This window comes from Carcharhinus amblyrhynchos, chromosome 10 (genome assembly GCF_965287045.1).
Source record: "Carcharhinus amblyrhynchos chromosome 10, sCarAmb.v2.hapA, whole genome shotgun sequence".
In the NCBI taxonomy this organism is placed as follows: Eukaryota; Metazoa; Chordata; class Chondrichthyes; order Carcharhiniformes; family Carcharhinidae; genus Carcharhinus; species Carcharhinus amblyrhynchos.
The window spans coordinates 48,700,306-48,722,842 of NC_137333.1; the positions used below are offsets into that span (position 1 = coordinate 48,700,306).

At 41.4% G+C, this 22,537-nt stretch overlaps 1 protein-coding gene across 8 annotated transcripts in view; it reads right to left on the reverse strand.

Annotated features, from left to right (window-relative positions):
- Window positions 1-22,537, reverse strand: part of LOC145348921 (protocadherin Fat 3-like) — a 567,559-nt gene that overhangs the window by 96,404 nt on the left and 448,618 nt on the right. For all 8 annotated transcript variants that reach the window (XM_080197003.1, XM_080197010.1, XM_080197006.1 and 5 more), the window contains 2 exons: window positions 12,536-12,746; window positions 1,901-5,983 (listed from right to left, as the gene is read on the reverse strand). In XM_080197003.1, coding sequence (XP_080053129.1) covers window positions 1,901-5,983; window positions 12,536-12,746 — 4,294 coding nt within the window. The remainder of the gene's footprint in view (window positions 1-1,900; window positions 5,984-12,535; window positions 12,747-22,537) is intronic.

Below are 22,537 nucleotides of genomic sequence, written 5' to 3' on the forward strand. Positions count from 1 at the left end.
AGTTTAAGGTGACTGATAAAAGAAGAAATGAGGCAGTAAGGAAAAACCTATTATATAGCAAGTGACACGGATCTGAATTATACTACCTAGGAGTGCTTTGGAGGCAGATTTAATTGCGGCATTCAAAATAGAATTACATAATTATATAGAGAAAAAAGTGCAGGGAAAGATGGAAAAGATAGGGGAATGGGATTAGTTGAGTTGGTCTTGCAAAGCGCTGGCACACAAACAATGGGCCAAATGGTCTCATTCTGTGTTGTAACCATTCTATGATTCTACTTCTCTTACTGATATGACACCTCACTGTATCAACCTGAAAATACTATTATTTTGTCCTCTGCACTTTAGAGGGAATGTTAAATGACGTTTGGAAACTTAGGGTCATGTAGCTTTTAAATATATTCCTTTGACAACAACACTCTTCTTATTGTCATTTGGTAGTACAGAGTTTGAGTTTATTCAAGAAAGACAATGGGCAGGAATTTATGGCCTCGCTCATCCTGAAACTGTAAAATCCCGCCCGAAGTCAACAGTCCTTTCCATGTACCGACCCTGCTCGCTCCGATTCTCGTAATGGGCAGGGGGGTAAAATTCCTGTCACTGTGTTGAAGCTTTTTGTCTTGCATCCATCATGCTAATTACAAGATTATTAATGTCGGTGGAAATAACTTCATACTGGATGAAAAAGTAGATGTTATGGCACTTTGTCCAAAAAACACAAGGGTGTGCGTTTCATGCCAGCATTTTGAAGGGCCTAAACACACCAGCAAAGTCAGTTGCACTGAGAGCCTAAACAAAGGAAATAAAATAACCTTCTTCTCCCTACCCCACCACCGAAGTCTCAGGGGCTCCTTCCTCACCCTCGCCGGTGGCGGGGGCAGTGGGGATATATATGGCAGAACCCGGGGGAGGAGGGGTGGGGGGGGAGTGGGCTGTTAATTACATTGAAATTCATGAAGAAAAATTTAAATGAGGTCCTCCTGCCCTTTGTGGGTATGAACCTCGGTTGGGGAGGGTGCTGGAGAGAGAGCGTTTATTCAAGAAACACATTGGGCAGGAATTTATGGCCTCACTCATCATGAAACCGTAAAATCCCGCCCGAGGTCAACAGTCCTTTCCATGTACCGACCCCGTCCACTCCGATTCTTGTAACAGGCAAAGTCATAGAGTGTGTTATCTCCTGTCTCCAGAGAAAATCCATTTCTCAATTCTCTCTGGATTTTCAGCCAGCATCACCATTCTCTCTGAAGGTGAACACGGGCTGGAAATCACCTCCATTGTTTCTCCTGACATTGGTAATCTTACTATTGTTCTGATGAGTGCAAGATAAAAATCTTCAACAGAGTTTATTTCAGAAAACTATAGTGGAAACAATGGTGCTACTCATAATTAACTGAATTGTGCAAATGTAACATGTAACAAATCACATACGGAATTTTAATTATGTGGAAATCCACATTTGGTAAACATGAAATTTTACTTCACTAGCATTCTTAACTTGTTAGATAATTTACCACACAGAACGGGTATGGATTTGAATAAGTGTACTCAGAATAGCATTAGCATAAATGAAATTTTAAATATTATTCATGTAAATTTGAACAGTATTCATGTAAAATATCACGCAAAGTAGGTGTCACTCTAATTCATTAAAATGACTTGTGACACCAATAATAAAGCAGTATTACAACTTTGTGACTTAGGAGAATTGGTGTCCTAAATTGCAAATATAACTGGTATCATAAGCAGTCCTTATCGATTACTAAATGATTTGCCCCTGAATAGTATAGGTTAGCAACCCTATTACCACATACTAATATACTTTTCTAGACAGATTCCAAAATTATCTATACTGTGTAGTTTTTTTTTACAGGTGCATTTCAGTGTATTCAGATCTTACCTGTAATATGATAGCTGACTTGGCGATTAAGTTCAGATGTGTCATCATCTCTTGTGCTAAGGACCGCCACAACCTCTCCAGGTGAATCACTCTCTCTAACAGATCCCCTATATATCTCATTCACAAAATTTGGAGCATTGTCGTTTATGTCTGTAACAGCTACTTGAACGATTGCTGTTGACGACAGAGATATTGTCTCACCATGGTCCAAGGCTACCACTGTAAAAGTGTAGACTGGCTGCCTTTCGTGGTCAAGGTCTTTGAGAGTTCTGATCCAGCCACTGTTGCTGTCAATGGCAAATATGTCTGTAACCTCTTCAAGTTGTGACTGAGCTGCTGGCAGAATACTGTACATAACTTGCCCATTGGTTCCTGAATCTTCATCAACTGCTTGGACTTGAATTACTTTGGTTCCTATAGGCATTCCTTCCATTATCACAGCCTCATATGGGTTAGTTTGAAAGATAGGTTTGTTGTCATTCAAATCCATCACTTCAATTTTAACATTAGTTGTCAAAATGATGTCAGTTCTCCCATTATGAACTGTGACTGTGACCAAAAACTCATAAAAAGGAGTTGCTTCATAATCAAGTTTCTTGTCCAATTTTAACACACCTGTGTGTGAATCTATTATAAATATTCCATCCAGGTTATTTTTTGATAATCCTCCATTAATTATACTGAACAGGACAGTCTGGTGGGGCAAAACTTGGATTGTACCAACTGTACTTCCTATAGGAACATCCTCTGGTAACATGAATGAATACTGGTGCTGCAAAAAGGCTGGAAAGACTGTTTCAGGAGGAAGCACGTGAAAGTATATAGGAACAAGAACACTCCTCACAGGGCTACCACCATCTGAGGCTTTCACGAAGAAAGAGAGAATTGTATTTTTTAAATGGTCAAATTTTCCCTTTGTAACAATCCATCCAGTTTCATGGTCAATTTCTATTGCATTTGTTACGTAATCTGAGTCTTCACTATACAATGAATACAGGATTTTAGCATTTTCTCCTTCATCTGGATCAAAAGCCTCGACTTGTATGATCAAGGACCCTTCTGTCACATCTGCTTTGACACTTGCTCTATATTCTGAGGCCATGAACTGGGGAGCGTTGTCATTGTCATCCACCAGAATGACCTTCACAGTACAGAATGCTGCTCTACCACCACCATCAACCGCCATCACTGTAATATCAACATCACTCTCCAAAGGAACTTCTCTGTTTAGTTTTTCAGTTATAATAATCTGACCTGCGGAATCAATAGAGAACCGCTCTCTTGCAACGTTATTCAGTATAAGGTAGTTAATGGTCCCATATTCCCCAGAATCTCCATCAGTAGCCATCACTTGAGTCACCTTCCTTCCAATGGCAGAGTTCTCTCTCAATTCAACCACATAAACATTGCTTGAAAAAACAGGGCTGTATAGATTGGCACCAAGTACTCGGATGTGCACTTGAGCAGTGCTGGTAAAAATGCCATCTGATACAGAGACATTTAAGTTGTACACAGAGTCCATTCTTTGCTTGCGGTGGTTGGAAAGTGTAATAATCCCTCTTTTGCTGTTCATAACAAAATTCATGTGATCATTACCAGACAGGATGCTGTACTCTAATTTTTCAACATCAGAGCTATCTGCATCAGATGCCTGGACGCAAGTTACAAAATGACCATGTGGCGCAAGTTCATTCACATAAGACTCGTACAGAAGCTGGTTAAAAACTGGTGGGCTATCATTCATGTCGGTTACATAAACAATGACCGGGACATCAGTGCTCATTGGGGGGATGCCATTGTCTATTGCTCTAGCTATAAAGCTATACTGTTGAATTAGCTCATAGTCCAGCATTCGTGATGTTAGAATCAACCCACTTGTGCTGTCTATGTGAAAATAGTCTGTACTGTTTAAATTGTCCTGGACAATCTGATAGCGTACTAATCTACTATTTTCAGAATCTGCATCCACAGCAATAACCTGCAGCACGGGTGTTCCAACCATTGAAGATTCAGAAAGGGTTGCTTCATATAGAGTTTTTTCAAAAACTGGAGGGTTGTCATTAACATCATTTACAGATATATCCACAGTCACCTCAGCTCGAGCACCTGTGAGCGAATCTGTTGCCTTTACAGTCATTTTATAGCTGGATTCAGCTTCATAGTCTAGAGGGCGGATGACACTCAAGATTCCTGTATTAAAATTTATACTGAATTGTTTCAAGGGATTTCCATCAGTGATAGTATATATTAGACTTTGACCTTCAGGACTTGTGGCATTGATGCTGAGGATAGGGCTGTATGGTTGTATGTCTTCATTTATAGTTGTTGCATAAAATGGTTTTGTAAAAACAGGCATTGCTTTATTAACTACTGTGATCGGAAGTTCTACAATTGTGGAAAGAGAAGGAGAACCTCCATCTGTTGCGATGACTACAACATCATATTCAACATTGGATAAATCAAATTCAAAGGGTTCTTTTAACAAGACAACACCTGTATACTGATCAATTACAAAGTGACCATATCCATCTCTAAGAAAGTAAGTTACTTCTCCATTTTTACCCTTGTCACGATCCATAGCTGTGATATGATATATAACAGTACCTGGTTCTGCATCAACTTGAACTGCAGCATAATAAGGAAGGCCCACAAATACTGGTGGATTATCATTAATGTCTTCAATCTGGACCTTAATGACTACCCGTGCAACACACCAGGGATCATGCTCACGACTTGCTTCCACCACTAACTCATATAACTCTTTTTCTTCCCTATCAAATGACACGGGCATTGTTTGCACAATTCCTGAAGTGGATTTAATTGTAAACTTGTTGCCAGGGTTCAAAATCCTGTATTTCAATGGCTCATTAAGCCGATTGCCCACTGCATTTACCACAGCCACTTTTTTTATCTCTGTGCTGTTCTCCAAGATGGAAGATGAGTAGAAATTTTGAGTGAACCGCAGGCCACTGTCGATTGCGTCCTTCACTTTTATTTTTACCAGGGCTGTGCTGCTGAACTTCCCATCAGACACACGAACAGAAAGCCTGTAGAGCTCTTCGACAAGAGTGTGATTCTTTATTGTGATCAATCCACTTTTCAGACCAATCAGAAAACAATTCCCTGTATTTCCATCAGTCAATGTGTAAGTTAACTCTGAAAATACTTGAAAGTCAGGATCTGTGGCTGAAACAGTGAGAACCTCAACACCAGTGTATGTCGGCAGGAGAAGAACAGTTTCGTACACATCTTGGCTGAATTTTGGTGGTGAATCGTTGATGTCAGTCACATGGATGGTAACCTCGGCTGGAATTTCAGCTGTGAGCTGTGGATTTCCACTGTCTCTGACATGCACTTGGAAATGGAAAATTGGAACTTTTTCATGATCTAGGTTTGCTATAGTCCTGATTGCCCCTGTACTCGAATCGACTGAAAAATATTTCTTTGCCATCGATTCAACAATTTGATAGACAAGCAGTGCATTCTGGTTGCAATCAGCATCAGTGGCTTTTATAACTAGTGGGTTATTGCCAGTAATTAAAACAGCACTGTTGACTGGAGCAGCCTCACTAATGCTACCCGAGTATACTGAATGCAGAAATATTGGAGGATTGTCATTTTCATCAACAACATGAATACTGACGGTAATGTTTGAAGACATTCCTGCCATGTTGGTTGCCTGCACGATCAGCTGATAGAAAGGAATTTGTTCATAATCGAGTGCATTCTGAACACTAATGACTCCAGAATAAGGGTTTACTGTGAACACATTTTCCGGATTTCCAACTTTTATTTCATAAACTATTGTGGATTGACTCACTGCCGAGACCATTATCACTGAGGTACCAGCACTGGCATTTTCATTGACTTCGATCGTGTATTCTTTCTGAAGAAACTTGGGTTGTGCATTGTCCGAGAAAGTCACAGAGATACGTACGATTGCAGTAGCAGAAAGGGCTGGTAAGCCCCGATCAGTCACTTTAACAGTCAAAACATACTGGCCAAGGGATGAGAGGTCTAGTTCTTTAGCCACAGTAATAATTCCCAAAACTGGTTCGATTTTAAAAGTGTTCTCATTGTTTCCTGAAAAGGAGAGAGAACGATCATAAATTTTAAAAAAATACATATTTTCCCCTATTAAACAGACTGTAACTCACAATTTATTAAGTTGAAACCTGAATTAAAGTTAATATTTTTACCTCATTTTTGCAAACCATTTAGGCCACTCAAGGTAGAGAAATTCCAAAATAAAATTTCATTATATACATTTTAAACTATATTATTTAAATTGATTCATAGACAGTAAAAACCCAAGAGATTTTATGAAGGTGGCACCATCATTATGAAGAGAAGTAATAACTGGCCAGTCGTTCAAGTAGGAACCCAAAATTGAAAAAGACAAGAAAGGCAAAGAAAGAAAACAGAATTTGTGAGCATAATCTGTAACAATCAAAAAGTAGTAGTGAAAGGAATGGGGCAATTTGCTTCATTTTATGATGGCACAGGGCATGACTAAGGAACTGAATAGGCACTTGGCATCTATATTCACAAAAGAGGATAAAGTTAATTTGCTCAATGTTTACTCTGCGTAAGCAAATGAGTTTCGAGAGAGTTAAAATCTCGTCCAATGTTCCATAGAGGAGGAGGTGAGTAAAGATGTTGGATAGGAAAAAGGATTGAAATCACTCAAATTTAATAAATCACCTCATCCGGATGGGATGTATCTGATTTTGCTGGGGAAAGCTAAGGTGCAGATAGAAGAAGAATGGAGCATAATTTTTCAATTCTTCTTGGTAATGGGACTGGTGCCAGAGATCTAGGTGGAAATGTGGGGGGTGTGACCAGTAAGTTTGCAGATGACAGAAAAATTGGTGGTGTGGTTAATAGAAAGGAGAAAAGCTTTACAGAGTGATATAGTCGGGCTGGTCAGATGGCAGAACATTAGCAAATGGAACTTAACCCTGAAAAGTATGAGGTGATGCATTTTGGGAGGAATAAGGAATACACAATGAACAATAGGACACTAGGAAGTGCAGAGGACCAGACAGACATTGGGGTGCATGCCCACAGATCCTGAAGGGAGCAGGACAGGTAGATAAGATGGTTAAAAAGGCATATGGGATATTTGTCTTTATTAGCTAAGGCATAGAATTTAAGAGCAGGGTGGTTCCGATGGAGCTGTGTAAAACTCTTGTTGGGTCTCAGGTGGAGTACTGTGTTCAGTTCTGGTTGCAACACTGCAGGATGGATCTGATTGCACTAGAAAGGGCACAGAAGAGATTCAGCAGGATGTTGTCTGGGCTGGATTATTTCAGCTGTGAAGAGAGGCAGATGAGGCTGGGGTAGTTGTATTTAGAGGAGAGAAGGCTGATTGGGGTAAAATTATGAAGGATAATAGATAGTGCAGTTAGGAAGAAATACAGTAATTATAGATTACTGTATAATAGATTGTAATTGCAATATGCAGTAATATCTACTACAAAATATGAGAGAATCAGATTTCTATCTTAAGCATCCTTCTGTCTCATGAGACAATACCCTGGTGGTCAACTCTGTTAAATATTGCTTGATGTGATTCAAGAGGCTTATACTGACATAGCAGTCTCTGCCATATTTGCTGCAGATGAAGATAGTGCAGAGATGTATGATTTGTTGGATTCTGTATTTACGGCTTACTTTTCAGCCAGCTGAGTTTTTCATTTCTTCTCACCTCATATGTTACTCCTCTGGAGAGCCTTCTTAGGTCATGGCCATTAGTGTCACACATTTTTAAATTAATTCATGGCATGTGGCCATCGCTGACGAGGCCAGCATTAATTGCCCATCCTTATATATCATTTGCTCAGCGTCCAGAAGGTCTTTGACTATACAAACCATCATCCACCCAATGAACACAACTGAGTCAGCACAAACATTATTGGCTTAGTAATGAGTATACACTGGTGGAATTAGCATACTCCAGGACCTCTGAATTGGTGACCTTGTCCTACTAAGAGATGCAAAAGTACACCTGAGAGAGCGAAGGTTGGAATTATATAGATTTTCTCCTGCCTAGCATATGTTGTGGTCTGCAAGTTTCTGATGAAGACTTAATGAACTTTTGTCTTGGATCTCAGGTCGGCAGAGTTGAACAACTGTCAGTTTTGATATGCAAGTAGATATTCTCAAGAGATGATCTGAAAACATATGACAGAAGCAAAGAGAAAAATGTGCCAAAGAGTGTCATTGCTAACACACAACCCTACTATGACCACACTTCGCAGTTCAGAGAATTCCGAAGTTGCCACATCTTAGCTGACCTTGACCACCATGTTGTCATAGAAATAGTTGATTCCACTGAACAACTTTGGCTGCAGCCAAATTGATCACCTCTGTTCATGTGGTCAAATGTTTTGGTGAGGTCAATGAATGTAATGTATAGTGGTTTCCTTTGTTTACAGCAATTCTTTTGCAGTTGCCAGAAATTCTTGTCAATTGTTGATCTTCCAGCTGAAACCCCACTGGAATCTGGGATAGATTTGTCCAGCCAAAATCTAGAGTTTAACAAGGGCAACATGGGTAGCCATCTTTCCCACAATGCTCGGCAGGGCAATACCTCGATATTTGTTCCAATCACGGTGGTTGCCCTTATTCTTGCACAGGGTCATAATCTTTGCATCATGCATACCCAGAGGCACTGCCCCCTCCCACAGCAGAAATGGAGAAGTTTGTGCATGTGCTACATGAGTGCCAGTTCTACATACTTGATGAGTTCAGGTGGGAAAGCATGAGTATCCAGATCTTTGCCAACGGCAAAAAGCTTTGTTAAGGACCTCCACTCTGGGTTATAAATCTAACTCTTCCATGATAAGCAGGCTGTCTATAGTGGCTGGAGCTTCCTCAGTGACTGTATTCTCTCTAGAGCACTGTTCCATTTATCTCTCTAACTATTCATTGCAGTTGGTGATGACCTCCCCTGCCTGTGTTTTTGATGGGGCTGTTTTCATTGTTGATGGATCTGTTACCTTTCTGATCCCATCAGTCATGTCCATAATGTTCCCTGTGTTGAAAAAGCTCTGGATAGTATGGTAACCAGCAGTCACTAATGCATTGCCTAGCAGTTTGTGGGACTTTTCAGGAATTAATGGGAGTGGATCACTTGTCCTCAATGACAAATTCCAATACAATGATGTTAGCCTTGAACCAATCAGATTTCTTTCCCTTTGGTTCTCAAGTGTCAAGAATGTGTAATTGTAAATGGTGTATCAAAATATGTTCCACTTTGCTTCTGTAATCTGGATGGAAATACCAGAGAGTGTGTGTTCAGTCAAGTCAATGAGTGATGTTGGCACAAGGACAACCTTCTTATTTTAAGTGGAAAAGCTTCCCTGGTGGGCACCAAGGTTTTCTGTATCGTAGTCAGCGCTCTGGTTACTGTGTGTGTTGAGAATGCTGTTGGGGGAGTTATGTCTGGTGATGATCATATCCAGTTGGTGCCACTGTTCTGATGCCGAGAAGTTCCCAGCAAACTTTATTCTGTCCAAATCTTTTAGTTACACAAAGCTCATGGCAGAAGCAAAATTCAAGTAGTCTCTGCCACTTTCATTTATCCTTCTTGTGCAACTGTGTGTGAGGCAGGACGGCCAGGTCTCATGGTCCATATCCATTCTCGCATTGAAACTGTCTGTCTCAGGGATTCTGCTGAGAGCAAATTCCATTTGGAACTCATCTTTCATTTGACTAGTGCAGCACAGTTTTGGAACATAGAAACTCATGTGGTTACCCAGCCCTATTAGAGTTGACGTTCAGATAGAGAGCATACTTTCTGAACGCTTGAGAGGGCTTCCAGCGTCAAGCTTTTCTTCTGAACTCCTCCTCTTGCTAGGTGACGTGTAATGTTTGACTTTCAGTGATCCACTCTCAATGAGTCTGGATTCTTGTATGGAAGCTGTGTCAACGTTCATCTTTCCAAAGGAAATTGGCCGTGTACTTGAAGAAGACTAATTTGCAGGCTATAGAAAAAAAGCTGAGATGTGGGCTGTCAAAGACTGGACAGGTCAAATGGCCTCTTGCTGCGTTATAAGATTCTACAGCTGGAATTGTTTTGAGGAGACAGTAGCTCTACCCTGGCTGAAAGGTGAATAGTGAGCTCATCTCTGCAGGTCTGGGAGGCCAGAACCTGGTTCAACAACTGTCTGTCTGTCATTGGTTCAGATGATGATTATCTCCCCATTTGAGAATTTATCCTGCCTCTTATCCTGGCTAGACAGTTGACATCTCTTTAGTCCCATCGATGCCATCAGGAACAATGGCTGTGGCTGGGATTTGGAAGAGGGAGTAGGTGGTGTGATCAGCAAATTTGCTGATGACACCAAGATGGCTGGATTGGCGGGCAATGAGGAGCAGTGTCTGGCAATACAGCAGGATATTGATAGGCTGGTTGATTGGGCAGATACATGGCAAATGGAGTTTAATCCGGATAAATGTGAGGTGATGCATTTTGGCTGGAGTAATGTAGGGGGGAGTTATATGGTAAAGGGTAAGCCCGTAAGGAGTATAGAATCGCAGCGAGACCTGGGGGTGCAAGTGCACAAGTCTTTGAAGGTGGCAGTGCAAGTGGAGAGTGTGGTGAAGAAAGCCTATGGTATGTTAGCCTTTATAGGAAGGGGTATAGAATATAAGAGCTGGAGTCTAATGTTGCAGTTGTATAGAATGTTGGTTAGGCCGCATTTGGAGTACTGAGTCCAGTTCTGGTCGCCTTACTACCGGAAGGACGTGGAGGCTCTGGAGAGAGTGCAGAGGAGGTTTACCAGGATGTTGCCTGGTATGGAAGGACTGGGGTATGAGGAAAGATTGAAGAAATTGGGGCTCTTTTCCCTTGAAAGACGCCGACTGAGGGGGGATCTAATAGAGGTATATAAGATTATGAAGGGTAGAGATAGAGTAAACAGAGGTAAGCTATTTCCTATGATAGAGACACGTAAGACAAGGGGCCATGGACTTAAGGTGAGGGGGGAGAGGTACAACACAGATATTAGAGGGAGGTTTTTCACACAGAGGGTAGTGGGGGTATGGAATGCTCTGCCAAGTAAGGTGGTGGAGGCAAACACGCTAGAGTCCTTTAAGAGTAACTTAGACAGGCACATGACTGGGTTGGAGATGGGTGGATATAGGAGATTGTTTTAAATAAGGGTCATTAGCATTGGGGCGTCCCTGGTAATGTAAATAGGTATGGTATGATAATAATGTTTTTTCTCTTTTCATTCACTGGTTTTAAGTCAGTCCACCTCGTGTCCAACGAGGGGCATACACGCGATGGGTCGTACTGAGGCTGCTCTTGGTTGTTCGAGATTGGCCTAGTGCTTCATGTCGTTAGTGTGTGCCTAAACTGGACCAGATACTGGGCAAGACGACAGCTCAGTGACTATCGCTGATTGCTGTGGAGACACATGGATTTGGGCCGGTGTCTGTGGGAGTTTGCGCATTCTCCCCGTGCTTGCGTGGGTTTTCTCCGGGTGCTCCGGTTTCCTCCCACACCCCAAAGATGTGCTGTTAGGCTGATTGGCAGTAATAAATTGTCCCTAAATTAGTTTCCCTCAATGTGGATGGCCATAAAACATTAGGCAGGGGTCACGGGTAGAGAGGTGGACTGGTGGTGTTGAGATGGCGGCGCAGGCTCGTTGGGCTGAAGGGCCTGTTTCCCGGGCTGTTTTTTGTTCTTTGACTTCAGCAGTCCTTCATGTGATGCACCACCGAGACCAGTAAAGTTCCAGGGACCTGCTCCTAGAGGCTTTGGGGATGTAAAATTCTGGCCTAAGATTCTATGAAGGAACGATGCCTGGCACTTAGATAAAAATGGAACATCTGCCAAACAGTCTGCCAATTCATTTTGCGCCTGTTTGATGCTGTTGTCAAGGACCAATTATAGCTCTTGATTTTTAAAGCTTTTTAATGAAAACCTGGATAGGCTACAAAGAGGTTTATTTTAAATATGCTTTGCAGGTGAAGGGAAACAATACTTTCTGATATATAGATCATCCATCATGTTTCAAAAAAAAACTAGTTTAAATAGGAAGTATTATTTTGATTCAGTCTGGGGTTTGAATGTGGATAAATACAGGTAACAGTCTCAAAACTGGCTACCTCCGGGCTGAGTCCCTACTGGATTCAGGATCCTGCCAGGTATTTGGTTGGGCAGTCTGGCTTGGATCAGGTCAGAAGTTGCTTGAACCAGAAAAAAACCACTCAGCGAAGTCAGCGTGCCTGTAGCTCCTAGTCCATCAAGCTAGTAAGTTATTTTATTTTTCTAATCATAATAAGAATTCATGCATGGCAGCTTAAAATAAAATCCAGTTTTTGGATATTGCTAGGTTTCAGGTGATTGGATTCGAGACAGTCTACCTATAAATCCTGCAAAAGTAATGTTTTATTGCCCCATGAGCATTTCCTGACTGGGCAACAGACACAGCTTCTCACTTCAAATCTTGCTAACGATTTTAGCACAATTTGATACATTAGTATATGGCAGAAAATATTAGATAGGATTGTTCAATCCCTACACCTCTGGTTTTAATACTAATTTTTTTTGCTTACAGGGACCTTTTTCATAGAATTTCATAGAATCCCTCCAGAGCAGGAGAGGCCATCTTTACTTACCTCCTTCAATACTGTAGAGTAGTTCAGCATTTTGACCTTTATCCTTGTCTAGGGCTGTAACCTGCAGCACAGCAGAGCCAAAAGCAGCAGACTCAAAAACGGAACCATCATACACAACATTAGTGAAGTACGGAGCGTGATCATTGGCATCATCAACATTTATGATAACCCGTACCAAGTTACGTCGATATGGAAACTCTTGATCTCGGACCTGGTGAGATAAATTCAGAAGTTGCTTTAACAGCTCTGAGCACTTAAAACGGTAGCCATTGACAACATTTGTTTTACATTAATACTACTTAAGTACCAAAGACATATTAACATGTTAAGTGCTATTCAGAATCCTCAAAATCATCCCATTTGGTTCTGATTACTTTAAGTACAGCCAGTATTTCTAATGACTTCTCTTTGTCAATTTTTCGCTTATCCATTATTTCAACTTCCTCCTATTTCACTATGACTTGGCAGCACCTTCTTCCTCGATAAAGGCAGAGTAAAGGTGGAAGTTCTGCACATACTTGCTGTAATATTCCAATCCTCCTTTGGTATCTGTGTGGTACCGGGGACTGAAGAATTGAAAATGCTACACTCTTGTTCAAAAAAAGATGCAAGGACAAAGCAAGTGACTACAAGTCAGTCAGTTCAACCTTTGTAGTGCAAAGCCTTTAAAAACAATAATCTGGGACAAAATCAGCACTTCTTGGAACAAGTATGGTTTAGTAAGGAAAGGCACCACTGATTTGTTAAAGGCACATCACGTTTAACTATCTTAAGTTTTAAGTGCCACAAAAAAGAGTCATTATAAAAGTTGAACCCAATGGAAAGGAAAAGGAAAATGGCAGCATGAATACAAAATTGGCTGACTGCCAGAAAAGGTTGATTTTTCAGATCGGGTAAAGTATACAGTGGGATTCCCAAGGAGTTGGTACAAAGACTAGATTCATAGGAAGTGTAGGTGCAGGTACAAAATTATAAAGAGATATTATAAAAAGCAAAAACTGTGGCAGATAGATTTCAATGTCAGCACATTTACTTTGAAGGAATAATAAAGACAACAGAAAAGATAGATCAGGAGAAACTATTTCCACTAGTTGGGGAATCTAAAACATAGCACAGTACTTTTTAGAAATGAGGTTAGGAAACAATTCTTCACACAATGGGAGGTAAAAATTTGGACCTCTCGTGCACAAAAAACAATTGATATGTTGCTGACAGGGGAGGAAGACAAAACTTAATTCCTTCATCTTCCCATCCTCTGTTCATAAGCAGAGGTGTTTTAATCTTTGAAATAAGCTGTGACATGTTTCCCCAAATGCACTGTGTGATATGTTTAAAAAGTTACCTACAGCAAGATATATTTAAAGGTTAAATCAGAAGTATAATTGATTTACACATTGAAACCCAGGGAATAGTTATAACTTCACCTATATATATTACACACACATGCATGCACGCAAGAAAAAGATAGGAAAGGGGAGTTTTACAACTATGAATAAAAAAAATGTGGATATCCATTATATTTGCCAGAATCAGGAAGTCAGACTTCAGGGAGGATTCAGCTATCTGAAGCATAATTCTTTTGAAGTTTATGGTGAAATAGTGAAATCAGGTTGGTATACTTCCGGTCTGTTCCTCTATTGCAGGTTACAGATTAGACTTGGTTTGCTTGGCAGATGATGGTGGGAATTTTCAAAAGGAACAGGGTTCAAGGAGTCTTGACTATTGGTCAGAATAGAGTCCTCCTTTGATGTTTGCAGGCTGAAGTTTAAACAGCAGACCGAGTTGTGAATCTGATGCTATAGTATTAAAATTTCCCAAAGATCAGAAACTTAGGTCATGTGATATTGCCCATTAATTAGTTTATTGCAGGCTAACTAGCAGTTTCTATGCCTTTGGTCAAAATCTATTACTGTCCTTTGGAGATAAATGGTGGTGATAGTGTCTCCGCAGATATAATGGCCGCTATCTTAGCAGCTGTTCATACTGCCCTTCCGCTGCTGTGAAGTCAGAGAATTTGGTGCCAAGCCAAGTCTCCATTCACAGCAGGGGAGACGGTTTCCTAACCTCATTTCTAAGAAGTACAGTGCCACGTTTTAGACTCCCCAACTAGTGGAAATAGTTTCTCCTGATCTATCTTTTCTGGTGTCTTTATTATTCCAGCTGACATCCCGCTGGCTTGAACAGTCAGAAAATTCCGGCCAATGAGTTTCAATGGCTTCTCCCTTGTTATAGGATGAGGTTGGGAAATACATTGTCCCTCTGTCCCTGGTTTTGTTGTTGGTTAAAATGTGTCCCCACAATGAGAGGGGTGAGATTCCACAAGGATGAGGGGTAAGCTTTTTCTTTAACTGCTACTGGGATTTTCTGGAAACTGTAGCCAATTTGTAAATCATGTGACCTGCAGCAGCCCATCTTCTGGTTCAGCAAAGTCCATTGTTAAATGGGCAAAAAGATAACATTTTAAATATCGGTTTATGATCTCTTTCATGTCTTAGGAACATGAGAGATGTCAGATTAGTGGTACTTTTATATCTGAGATTGGCAGATTTTTGTTATCCAAGGGATTAAGGGATATGGGCCAAAGATGAGCATATGGAGTTAAGTCACACAGCAGCTATATTCTCATTAAATGTCTGAACAGACTGGAAGAACTAAATCTGCTCCCTATGTTCTGAGATATTATATCCATTATTTAAAGTATCTTCTGTTAAGATGCATAATTTACATTTTCATGAAGCAGTTATGATATATTTCATGGCAACTTTACAGAGCTCTGCTGTGAACATGCAACTTTGCCAGGCATACACCTGGGTTGCAGATAAGGGCTAACACTAAACCCGTGATTCGTCAAGCTGCATGGCAGCAATGTCTGGTGAAATTACCCCCTGCACATAAAGTGTTGCATACTCTAATGCACTAAATTAAGGAGTAATTATTTTATTCGGCTTGGTAGCACAGTGGTTAGCACTGCTGCTTCACAGCTCCATGGTCCTGGGTTCAATTCCAGGTTTGGGTCACTGTCTGTGTGGAGTTTGCACATTCTCCTCGTGTCTGCTTGGGTTTCCTCCAGGTACTCCGGTTTCCTCCCACAGACCAAAGATGTGGGAGTTAGGTTGATTGGCCCTTAGTGTCCAGGGATGCATAAGTTAGAGGGATTAGTGGGTATAATATGTAGGGATATGAGGGTAGGGCCTGGGTGGGATTGTGGTCAGTACAGACTTGATGGGCCGAAGGACCTCTTTTGCACTGTAGGGTTCTATGATTCTATGATAATTTGTAATTTCATATCCATGATACCTCATATGGTTAGGATTAAAAACATGCAAACATTCAGAGATAATTTCTTCAGAATAAAAGCATGCAAATATGTGCAGGAGCAAGTCACTCAGCAGTTCCCCCCAAGCCTTCTCCGCCACTTAATGGGATCATGGCTGATTTGATAGTAACCTCAACTGCACATTCCCATTTACCCCGATAACCTTTCACTCCCCCTTGCTCATCAAGAAACCATCTATCTCTGTCTTTTGAGAAACGAGTTCCAAAGATGCACGATCCTCAGAGAAAAATAATTCTCCTCGTCACTGTCTTAAATGGGTGATCCTTTATTTTTAAATTATGAGCCCAAGTTCTAGATTCTCACACAAAGGGAAATATCGGCCATGATTCTCCCAAAAGTGCTGAATTAGCGGGAAAACTGTTTTAAATCCCAACTGTTTTGTCAGTTTAGCTTCTCATCCGAATATCCGCACTCTGTGCACTGCAGAGGTCCCAGACGTGAATGTCATTAAAAACCTGGCGGGGGGGTGCTATTTGCACCGGAGTCTGACAGCTCTGGAATTCTGCGCGTGCGCAGTGGCCCCCACATGTCAGATTCCTCATTTGCCAGCCCGAGACCATCGCAGTGCTGCCCCTCCAGCCCCTCCCCCTCCCTCACGGCCCAATCGCGGCCCCCCCCAACAACTCCTGGGGCAGCCCCGACCCCCGTCTCATTCTGGAGCACACTGATGCATACCACCACCCTGCCCTCACCGTCCCCAGCAGCGGCGATCCTCCTTCCCCCCACCCCTCTCACCCCTGCAGACTGCCCCTCCAGAGGGCATCACCCACCTGCTACCCGACCCCTCCCCCCCCCCCCCCCCCCCACCGATTTCCCCCTCCTTTAATTCCAGCAGGGTCACCTGCGAGTTCCCTGAACGTGGGGAGTTAACGTGAACCCCGCCAGAATGAAGTACTCGTGACGGGGTGGGAGATTCAATCGGGACCTGAAAGTTTGTGATAATAAACTGCTGAACATATTAAAAAGATTCAATTACTTACCTGCCTTCCCACCTGTTTCCAGTATGGTCTGACCGGCGACCGTTCACCAGCTTTGGGACATGCGCATGCGTTCCTGGCACATGCGCAAATCCCGGGACAAGACTGGCAATGTGCAACTCCCACCACAACCACTAGAAAAGTTGCAGGCTGCGATGGGAGAATCGCAGCCATCCTTTCAACATACATCCTGTCAAGACACTTCAGAATCTTACATATTTTAATCACCTTGCCACTTACTCTTCAAAACCCCAGCAAATACAAGCCTAGCCTGTCCAACCTTTCCTTATAAGACAAGACAACGTGACCTTTGCTGGTATTAGCAATAGTAAACCTTCTCTGAGCTGCTTCCAGTAAGTGTTCCTTAAGTAAGGAGATGGCTACCCTTTGAGATTGACCTTCTTATGGGGTCATTAATACTGCACTCTGATGTGGTCTCACCAATGCCCTGTACAACTGAAACATAACCTCCCCACTCTTGTAATCAATTCCCCTTGCAATAAACAATAACATTCAATTAGCTCTCCCAATTACTTGCTGTAGCTTCATATTAACCTTTTGTAATTCATGCACCATGATACCCAAATTCCTCTGCAACTCAGAGCTCAGCAATCTCTCACCATTTAGATAATATGCATCTTTTTTATTCTTCCTACAAAAATGGATGCTGACATTTTCCATTTGCCAGATCTTTGCTCAGTTAACCTATCTATATCCATTTGTAGCGTTATGTCTTTTTCACAACTTACTTTCTATATTTGTGTTATCAGCAAATTTAGCAACCATCCTTCAATGCCTTCATCCAAGTAATTATACAAATTGTAAAAAGTTGAGGCCTCAGCACAGATCATTGTGGCACATCACTTCATACATCTTGCCAAATAGAAAATGACCCATTTAGGCATATTCTGTTTCCTGTCAGCTGGCCAATCTACTATCCATACCAATATGTCATCCACTACACCATAAACTTTTATTTTCTGTAATAATCTTTGTTGTGACTCCTCATCAAATGCCCTCTAGAAATATAAGTACAGCATATCCACTGGTTCCCCTTAATTTGCAGTATACAATACTTCATCAAAGATCTCCAATAAAGTGTTACACATGCTTTCCCTTTCACAAAATCAAGTTTACAGAATGAGAAACCCCAGCAAGAGATTCATTGTCCAGTAGCGAGCTCAGTATAGTGATGACAAATGTCCTATAAGCAAGTCTGCAATTTAAAATCTCTGAACCACCCTAGCTACCTGTTTTCAGGGTTGATTAATTGTTTTGTTAGTCCAAAAAATAAGCTACAGTCTTTCCAGTTGTTGGCTTCTCTGGCAGCTGATTTTTGTTGCCTGTTGATCCAAGATAAGCTGAAAAACAGTTTACAGTAACTCACAGTGGAAGTCAGAAACAGAAAGCTGGATATTCAATTGCCAGTGGGGGACAGGAATAGATATGGGTGAGATTTGAAAATCCTGTTTCCAAGGGTAGCACAGGACCCTGCCATCTCTCGAGTATGTAATTTGCATGGCCTCACTGACCATGAACTGGTGTCAGTCTGACACTCTGACTTCTGCCCCTGCTAATTTCAGGCATTGTGAGTTTTCCTCTCCTGCAGGATGAGGGGAGAGTGACAGACGAGTAGTGTCCTCCCTCAACTCTCATAGCATGGCACTGACATGAGTTGCTGTGCTCTTCAGCAGTGGCCAATTTCTATCTATTTCCTACATAGGAAGGTGTCTAATATCTCAGTGATGGGACTGGATACTCTGACAATTCAAGGACATGCAGGCTATGAAGCTAATGAGAATGCTACTGTGTAGAGAGATAGGGGCCGGCCACCCAGCTACCCTTTGAGATTCACCTTCTAATGGGGTCATTAAATTGCCTGTGTCACTAGACCCAAACTCTCCTGGTGATGCTGTGATTGCTCAGCTCCTCTGCCAGCTCCAGTTATGCTGTGGAGCTTTCTTCTAACCAGATGCTGGGAAGAAAGGCTGCTGCCTCTTGGCCAGAACCTCAGTGGGGACATTCCGGGAGGGTATCCAAAAATCGGGGAGCTGGCTGTTTCCTTCAACCTTTGCCAACATTGGCCCAATTCCATTCTTCTCTCTGGGTAGCCATCTTCACAGGAAATGGGGGGCTTTGACATGGTTGTTACTTGCCTTTCTAAAGGGCCCTCGGTAACTGTGCCCCATAGGTCCCACCAGTTACGCTGCTTTTGGCGGCACTGTTTGAACACCTGATTCCCGCACCCCCTAAATCAATTCATTAATAGTTAGAAATTGCGCTGTGAGAGATTCAGGACCCAAAACAGCGGTCACAGGAATTGAAAATCTGATCAGAGTCTCTTAAAGTTTAGCACAGCCTACTTTCAGATTACTAAACAAACAAGGAAAGTTAAACAGTGTTAAGTGTCTTGTCATTTTCCATATTATGAGGAATGTGCTGAAATTACATAAAATTCACCATCAAGATTATCTATGAAAATAAAATCGACTTGATAGCTCAAAGTAGCATTCGTTTTGTTAAGATTGTGCTAAAGAAAGCCCAATAATTCCTCTACCTTCTCAGGAGACTAAGGAAATTTGGCATGTCTGCTACGACACGCACCAACTTCTACAGATGCACCATACAAAGCACTCTTTCTGGTTATATCACAGCTTGGTATGGCACTTGCTCCGCCCAATACTGCAAAAAACGATAAAGGGTTGTGAAATGAAGCCTAGTCCGTCGTGCAAACTAGCCTCCCATCCATTGGCACCATCTACACTCCCCTTTGCCTTGGAAATGCAACCAGCATAATTAAGGACCCCACGTACCTCAGGCATACTCTCTTCACCTTCTTCCGTTGGGATTAAGATAGAAAAGTCTGTGGCCATGTACCTACTCAAGAACAGCTTCTTCCCTGCTGCTGTCAAACTTTTCAATGGACCTACCTCACATTAAGTTGCTCTGTCTCTGCACCCGACCTATGGCTGTAGCACTACATTCTGCACTCTCTACTTTCCTTCTCTATGAATGGTATGCGTTGTCTGTATAGCATGCAAGGAACAATACTTTTCATTGTATACTTATAGAAGTGATAATAATAAATCAAATCAAAATCAGCCTGTCTTTTAGAATTTGGAGAAATGCAAGTCAATATGAGCAAAGTTATTTATCCAGGACAAGCCAAATAATGAAGTGTTACACCGTTAAAAATCCCTGGATATATAAGCCGTGAAGATAAACTACTGATAGTAAGAATTGTAAAGTCCAACTTGCAAGATAGACCAATGATTCTCATAGAGTGCAGACCTGAAATTTATAACAATGTGCTACAAATTGATAACAAGAAATCAATGTCCTCTCTAATTTTTTTCAATTGTGTGCGGCTTATTCATTTGAATGCATGGTGCTATTAAATCTTTTGCATGGCCATGCACACACTTTCTATTAAAGGGGAGAACAAATGAGTGGCCTGAAAGATGCTCTTTGGGTTGTTGAACACAGCTTATAGGGAACATTGCAAGAGACATTATCACAGTTTGAATCAAGAGTATCAGGACAAGAACAACCATTTATATTTATAGTGTTCATAAAATCATCCACATATTTCACAGAAGTGAAGCAAACGGCAATCAGTAATAAGAATAGGGAAGTTACTGAAGACATGGTTAAGCAGATACATTTGAGGAAATTTTTGCAGAAGGACAGAGCAGCAGCAAAGTAGGGTATAGGGTGGAGGAGGTGTGAATAGAAACACTGTGCAGAGTGAAAAGAATGCAACGCCACACGGTAGGATGAATTTGGCATTTAATACTTTGAGGTTTCAGAACAAATTTTAGGTTAACTGGGACAGGAAAAAACAAATGCATGTGTTAGTTTGGGTTAGTATTTAGGGTGCACTTTTAAATGAGTTGTGGTTTATGTAGAGTGGAGCTTAGGAAGCTAATGATGAGATTGAGATTGGAAGTGATGGAAAGTGTAGAAAGATTTCAGTGGTAATAGTGAGTGAGATGAGGGCTGCAAAAGCAGAAAAAAGCAATGTCTGTGATTGCTTGGATATGGGGATCAAAGCTTACACAGGAGAAAAAGATTTTGTGCAGTTGGACTTGGTCTCAGCAGAGTAAAGAGATTAAATTAAGGGCTTGGATGTTAATTTTTAGAAGATGGATGAGGATAGTCTCAATCTTGCCAACAAGTTGGAGATAATCGTATATCTAATAAAAATATTAGTAAAACAAAGGAGAGATTACTTATTCTGCAATCATTAAGTGCATTCCATATGCAGGATATTACAATAGCATTTTTTATATTAGTGCTCGTTTCTTCTGCCAGCATTCTAATGATAGTACAATTTACAATTCATTTATACATACAGCTCAATGGGATGAATAATAGAAAACCAACTCACTTTGCTAAAATAACACACAATTGTACTCAATATAAATGCCAGGCTATTAAAAGCTTGCTGGAATGTTTTTAATGGAAAATAAAACACAACACTGCAAAAGCTGTTTAACTGATGCAACCTGTCAAGGCAGTAATTCATGCCCTTAGCTGCATGCTTTAATATGTCTGGAATTTTGGCTCAAAGCTATTTAATGTCTAGATTCATAAGAAAACTTGGATAGAATATTTAAACAAAAAATTATGCTAATCTTTATAGTACACTTTGAAGTATTTCTCAGTCTCTCTTTGACTATTCTTATATTATTTTACATACAGGAGAATTGTAATATACATTAATATTGAATGTTATTGTAAAAACTTGTGTGGTAATTACTTACAATATCTTAACTCATCTGTGGACATCCAATTATTTGAGTGAAAGAAAAAACTGCCAAATCTTCTAGGCTCCAGATCATGGAGATATGACTGAGATGTGTATCAGGACCCTGTGGAAGAGTCGAGATGTGGACCCAAGTGGGAATTCCCGGAGGTTTTAGCTTCCAATGTGCAATTGCTCAGCTCTCCGAGATCCCCAGTGAGTGTTTCTACCTCTGGATTAGGGGATTGGTAGTGGATGCAGGGGGTAATAGGGGAATTCTGGGAGAGAGATAGTTGTCAAGGCATCAGTGTAAGTGATTGAGGCAGGGCAGATGGGGGTCAGTCCTCAAGTTATCCACGGGTCAGATGAGATTTTAATCCATTTAACATTCTTAGGTGACTATTCAGGTCAGTACATTGGAATTGTCCAAAGTCCCTGACTCCAACTCATAAGTGACTCACTAAGCACTCACAGTGACACTCTGACTACATCCTAACCCCTGGATTACCCCTACCATCTCCCTGAACGACATTTACCGTTCCCGACTATCTCCTCCCCACTGCCCAACCACTGAACAACACCCCATTCCTTGGCTACACCTTCAGTCCCTCTGGCTACCTCCCTGACAATACTCTCCTGGCCCCTCGTCCCTGCCCCTATCCAATCACCTAATATCCTGCTGAACTGACCCAATTACCCCCAAACCTAACTACCAACTCAACTACCTACCCAGTTACCTCGCTCACATACCAATCCTCTAGCCACATATCCATCTCGCCTACATACCGCCTACCCACTAACCTGCCTATTTATTCACTTATTCACCAACATTCACAGTGGACATTTAATCTTAGCATATGGCAGATAGTGCTGTAAAAAGGGCTGTTGTCTTGTCTTCCCCCAAATCTAGCACAATCTGATGCCATTCTGAGGGATACTGC